At 39.7% G+C, this 6,242-nt stretch overlaps 1 protein-coding gene across 1 annotated transcript; it reads left to right on the top strand.

Moving 5' to 3' along the window:
- Nucleotides 1–2,679: 2,679 nt before the first annotated feature.
- Nucleotides 2,680–6,242, top strand: LOC139938395 (retinol dehydrogenase 12-like). The gene is made up of 4 exons (XM_071933897.1): nt 2,680–2,842; nt 4,261–4,503; nt 4,831–5,227; nt 6,035–6,242. The coding sequence occupies exons 1-4, from the start codon at nt 2,680–2,682 to the stop codon at nt 6,228–6,230; spliced, it is 999 nt and encodes a 332-aa protein (XP_071789998.1). The 3' UTR covers nt 6,231–6,242.

Below are 6,242 nucleotides of genomic sequence, written 5' to 3'. Positions count from 1 at the left end.
GAGACTGAAAACAATCGTACTTGGCACAATAAAAACCTCGTCGGTGGTCTTCAAATAAATTAGGAGCGCAATATGTCATTTGAAATTAGGTGAAATTTCCTAAATCAAATAGACACAAATAACACCACCCCACGAAACGTGACACGAGGATCGTAGCTCAGCAAATCAGCCCTCCAAAAGTTTCTCAGTCCAATTCTTTTTCAAAGTTCACACAACTTGCGGGAACATTATCATTGAAGAACTACTAATGGTTTTATCTGTTGACTTTACGATAAAGCCTGGTGGTTCACGCTTACCACAGCTATATTTGGTCATAGCGACCAGCCCCAAATTGGAAACCCGCCCAGCCGCAGATTATTTTGGGCTGCAGATTATTTTGGGCATTCTTCGGAGTTATTTCGGGTACCTTGTAGTGTCTATGACTTGTCTCTGTGTCACTTTTGGTATTGACACAGTTTTAATTTTAGATCTGCTACCAAAGTCAATACGCGTGTGTGGGCCAGATTTCGTTGTAAACCATCGCCCTGTACGTGTGTGTGGAAACTAGGACTGGGTTGCGAAGCTGGATCACACGTTTGTGACAATGGCTGAGCAAAAACCACGCCCCAATGCCACACCCCAAAGGCGCGCCCCTAATGTCACAATCCTTGTTTGTATGAGCAGAAATGCAACAGTTTGGTGCAACAAATGGATCGCTTTGTCTGTATGGAATGTAGGACTGGGTCGTAGGCTGGGTCGCGTTTGTGACAATGGCTGGATAAAAACCACACCCCCTTCAAAATCATCGCTGTTTGAGCAGAAATGCCACATTGCGTAACAAAAGTTGTTAGCATAAAAACTTACTCGGTAAGAAGCAACGGAGAGCTGTTGACAGTATAAAACATTGTGAGAAACAGCTCCCTCTGAAGTACGTAGTTATCGAGTGAAGATGTAATATCTCTCTAAAACATTTTAATTTGAAAAAAGGCTTCAGTTTTGAAGTTTCCATGCGTCTGAATGCAAACAATTTTTTTTTTTTTTCAGCCAGCCCGAAGAATTTCTCACTAGAATATTTGAAATTAATTTGACGCCCTCGCTGAGGTCTCTAATTCAAGCATCTGAAAGCACACAAGGGTGTTTTTCTTCCATTATTCTCTCACAACTTCGACGACCAATATTGAGCTCAAATTTTCACTGGTTTGTTATTTTATGCATATGTTGAGATACGAAGTGAGAAGACTGGTCTTTGACAGTATTGGCAAAGGTGTTTATGCCTTTAAACGGGGTTAACCCGGAAGGTCAAATCAAACATAATGCCCTTTGCTTGTACTCTGCCCCCACTCGATCATCCCTGTTTAGTTTCCCAAAACAAGGTACACTAACCCCTGTAGCCAATGACCAACACTTGGTTGACCACTGTTATTGTTTTTGTCCTTTCGGAGTTACAAAGTGCGTCAATCCCAAAAGTTCACACTCTTTTTTTTTTATCATGGACAGGTCTTTCCAAAACTTGATTTTCACCAGCAGTAGAAAAGTTTGGTCTGGAGGGTGAACGAACTTTGCGATTGCTGTTGACCAAACCCGAGCCTGACCAAACCTCACTGACCGTTATTAAGAAGTGAATGATCTGATTATGGTACGATTCTGTTTGTATATACAAAACCACAACTGGCACCATAACAAATAATTTCGATGAATCGATTTTGTGCAATTCTCGACTGAAACAGCCTCAGTCTATACAAAGTTTGGCTATATAAAAAATTGTAGTCCTTTCTTTTGCAACGTCACAGCTTTGCTGGAAAGGACAGGTTGGAATCAATGGAAAGCCATAAATTCAAATCAAAAACAGATCGCAAATGTTTGTTAAAAAAGAAAGAAAAAAATTGCGTTGATTGTGTTGAAAACAGAACAACTATTTATGGGAGGTATTTTATTTAATTGAAAATTCCCCCGTTCCACTGCAGTAAATGAGTTGTTCTTGATATTTATAACAAAAAGGTATTTGGTGAGAATGTTGAAGGAAACTTTGTGGAAGGTGGATGTGGCAAGTTTGCCAAAATGGATTCCCTGTTATATTATCAACTACAAGTATTCCATGACCCGATTTTATAGAACTGAGCACAACAAGTAGCTAAGCGCAAACTAATTGTGCTTACCATTAAATAAGAATACCAACCAGAATACCATCTCACATGTACCGTCTCACCATCTGGGGCTGGTATCCTGCAATGCAACACTTTTTAAGCAGTATTTTTTCCTGATTTTTAAAATCACGTTTACCCGAGTTAATTTAAACTCCACAGAAAAAGATAATAATTTGTCGAACTTTTCCAGAACCCATTCACCTCTAAATATAAATAAACGATTCCATAATCACCGCGTGCTATTTATAATTTTCTTTTATAGTAGAGTAGTCCATTCCCAAGCTTCCCTTTAATCTCAAGTTCAAAGATCAAACTTGAAATAAATGTTTGCCTACAGATATAGAATTAATGGCTTATTATATCTATTAGAACCATATTTGGCCAGAAATAGAGGTGGAAAATTGTTATAAATATCCCAAAACGAACTATTTGGTCGAAGGACGAGTATAGGTTGAGTTCATTTTGCAGAAGAGCGCTGCCCAAGAAGGAACCCTCAAATAAACTCCGGAGCAATTAGTCTTTGCTGTTAGAATAAAATTAATACTACTCATTCAGAATGGTGCTGCATTGGGAGCTGCTATATGAAGACTTCACATGGAAGCTGTATGCTGGACTGATTGGGGCATGCATGTTGTGTTTTATCTCGTTCAGACGATGGAACACGCCAGCCTTCTACCGTTCAAACATCTCAATGGTCGGCATGACTGCAATTGTTACAGGTAAAACTCATACATATTTTATGTAAATTGCTTTATTTTTGTAACAGCTTTCAGTTTTAAAGGCAGTGGACACTATTGGTTATTACTCAAAATAATTATTAGCATAAAACCTTTCTTGGTGACGTATAATGGGGAGAGGTTGATGGTATAAAACAATGTGAGAAACGGCTCCGTCTGAAGTGCCATAGTTTTCGAGAAATAAGTAATTTTCCACGAATTTGGCTTCGAGACCTCAAGTTTAGAACTTGAGGTCTCAACCATCCAAACGCACACAACTTCGTGTGACAAGGGTGTTTTTTTATTTCATTATTATCTCGCAACTTCGATGACCGATTGAGCTCAAATGTTAGTTATTTTATGCATATGTTGAGATACACCAACCGTGAAGGCTGGTCTTTGACAATTACCAATAGTGTCCACTGCCTTTAAGAATTATTTAGCTAAGAGATTCGTTCGAAGAACAACCAATGATAACAATGAAACTATATACCGGAAACAATGAATTGTAATAACTATATGTTTTTGCCCTTACATTGTGTACTAAAGGCAAAGTATACCTTTGATTGTTTTTATATTTTCAATTGTTTAAATCCTTTATAAATGTAGATGTAGGCCTATAAAATAAAACATGTGAAAATTTGGTCGCGTTTTTGAGATGAAGTCCGGATTTTCGGTGTTATCTCAAATACGCGAAGGAAGAATAATACCTTACAGATTCTATTTTTTGGGCATCAAAACTGAGAAGTTTTTACATGACCGTATTACTTTAAAGTGAAATGTTTCTCAAAATGCTTGTATACAATCCAGAACTGCTTTAGGCTTCTAACCATGAGTTTTTATTTCCCACAATTTTAAGAGTGATTACCAAACGTAAACCTTCCCTTTAAAGCCATTATACTCTTTCGGTACAGAAAAAAAAAAAAAGTTCACAGATTTACAAATAATTGACAGGGTTTACAGAAGGTAATGGTGAAAGACTTCTCTTGAAATATTAGTCCATGAAATGCTTTACTTTTTGAGAAAACGGTAAAACAATATAAATTCTCGTTAACGAGAATTACAGATTTGTTATAAACACATGTCATGACACGGCGAAACGCGCGAAAACAGGAGTGGGTTTTCCCGTTATTTTCTCCAGACTCCGATGACCGATTGAGCCTAAATTTCCACAGGATTGTTATTTTATATATAAGTTGTGATACACGAAGTGTGGGACTTGGACAATACTGTTTACCGAAAGTGTATAATGGCTTTAAAGTCAGTTTGGTAAAATTATTTAACTAACATTTTCAGTATGTTTTCTATATACGAGTAGGGCCTACCCTTTGCTGGAATAATGTCCAATAGGTCATTTAGGGATAATTTTGAAATATAATTTGATGATAATATAACTCAAACTCGACTTCTCGTTGCTTCAGGTTCCAACTCCGGCATCGGTAGGGAGACTGCACTGGACTTCGCTCGCCGTGGCGCCCGGGTCATCCTCGCCTGTCGCAACCCGGCCAAGGGCGAAGAGGCAGCCAAGGAGATACGGGAGTTGACCGTCAATGATCAGGTCGTCTTCAGACTTCTGGACAACGCCAGCCTGGAGTCAGTCAGGTCGTTTGCTGAGACGATACTAAAGGAGGAGTCCAGACTGGATGTCCTCGTGAACAATGCAGGTAGGCCTTTAGGCACGATACGTTGTATAGATGAACCGCCCTAGTTTAAAGCCCTTAATCTGGGATTTGCCCCCACCCTCTTTACATAATAATATGTGGAACCATGGTCCATCTACGATATCAATAAATTTGACTCCCGGGTCATTTCACTTTGGAGATATAGTTCAGCAGTGTATTTTGATCGTTTCTGTAATCTGGTATGTTCCCCTGATTTTGGTTTCTGCTTTGCTTTAATTGAAGTACATTTAAGCAAGATTTATTTTGCACATAGTGTGACATCATTAGACGATAATCATCAATTGAATATTCATTTTTTTTCTCGATCAGGTGTGTCCCGTTGCCATGCAAACGAGAAGACAGCCACCGGTTACGATCTTCAATTCGGCATCAACCACCTCGGCCCCTTCCTCCTGACCCACCTCCTTCTGCCCCTTCTTAAAGAAACCGGCCCCAGCCGCATCATCAACGTCTCCTCAGTAGCCCACACGATGGTCAGCAGTCTATGCTACCTGAACACCAAACAGGCGTTCGAGGAGACCTTTGCCTATGCAACGTGTAAGCTCTGCAACATCCTGTTCGCCAGCGAACTAGGCCGGCGGTTACAGGGCACCGGAGTGACGGCGTACTCGCTCCATCCCGGCATGGCAGACACTCGCATACTGCACCCGAGATCAAGCCGACTCCATGGCAGATTCGTCCTGTTTTTCTTCAGAAACATCCTCAGGTAAGATACCAAGTTTGAGATAACTCTACATTTTTCTTCTTTCTGTTAACAATTCTGTTTGGTATTGGGTTTTAGGGGAACAGAAATTGGGGTCGGGATACCGTTAAACCCACTTGGACATTGGATTTGTACAAAATCCAGTTGCCTCAAAATTTTGATTTTGACAGCCTGGATGTTGATCTCTATTATCTTGATGTGACATAGTCCATATGAAAACCGCACTTGGCCTCAATATGATCTGAATTATCATGTTTACTTACAGGCACTGTACACGTTGTCAAAGACCAGTGTTCTTACTTGGTGTATCCCGTCATAAGCATAAAATAACAAGCCTGTGAAAGTGTGGGCTCAATTGGTCATCGAAGTTGCGAGAAAATGATGAACGAAAAAACACCCTTGTTGGACGAAATTGTGTGCTTTCAGAGAGGAATATTCCTCTCGCTAGAATTATTTTAATATTTAAATGAGAAATTACCTTCTTTCTCAAAAACTACGTTACTTCAAAAGGGAGTCGTTTCCCACAATGTTTTATACTATCAACAGCTCTCCAATGCTCGTTACCAAGTCAGTTTTAAGTTAATATTTGTTTTGAGCTATTACCAAACGTGTACATTCCCTTTAAGTGCATTCACAAAGCGCTTTAACACTGTTTCAAAGCGCTGTACAGCCAAGAAAACATTAAAATGCAGGATAAAAAACATCCGCAAAAATAGCCATATGGTTTTAAAATACACAAAAGTAAACACAAAAACAAACAAAATTCAAATTATGTAATGTTTCGTTTCTTCTTCTCTCTCATATTTTTAGGCCCTTTACGATTTCTATCAAGGCAGGTGCCCAGACGACTATTTACTGTGCACTGGACGAGTCGGTGCCGTACTATTCAGGGAGGTACTTCGCTGACTGCCAACTCGCGGAAGAAACTGAACTCGCGCGAGACGAGAAGATCGCTTCGCAACTCTGGGATCTCAGCTGTAAACTAACTGGTGTAGAGAATGCGTGATTGAGGCTCCTT

Source organism: Asterias amurensis, chromosome 6 (assembly GCF_032118995.1).
Source record: "Asterias amurensis chromosome 6, ASM3211899v1".
In the NCBI taxonomy this organism is placed as follows: domain Eukaryota; kingdom Metazoa; phylum Echinodermata; class Asteroidea; order Forcipulatida; family Asteriidae; genus Asterias; species Asterias amurensis.
This window is presented reverse-complemented; position numbering and strand designations above follow the sequence as displayed.

Excerpts from the sequence above, each read along its gene's own strand:
- LOC139938395 (XM_071933897.1), top strand. The coding sequence starts at position 2,680 with ATGGTGCTGCATTGGGAGCTGCTATATGAAGACTTCACATGGAAGCTG. Across the intron at positions 2,843-4,260 it reads CATGACTGCAATTGTTACAG|GTTCCAACTCCGGCATCGGT; the intron begins GTAAAACTCATA and ends TCGTTGCTTCAG. Across the intron at positions 4,504-4,830 it reads TGTCCTCGTGAACAATGCAG|GTGTGTCCCGTTGCCATGCA; the intron begins GTAGGCCTTTAG and ends TTTCTCGATCAG.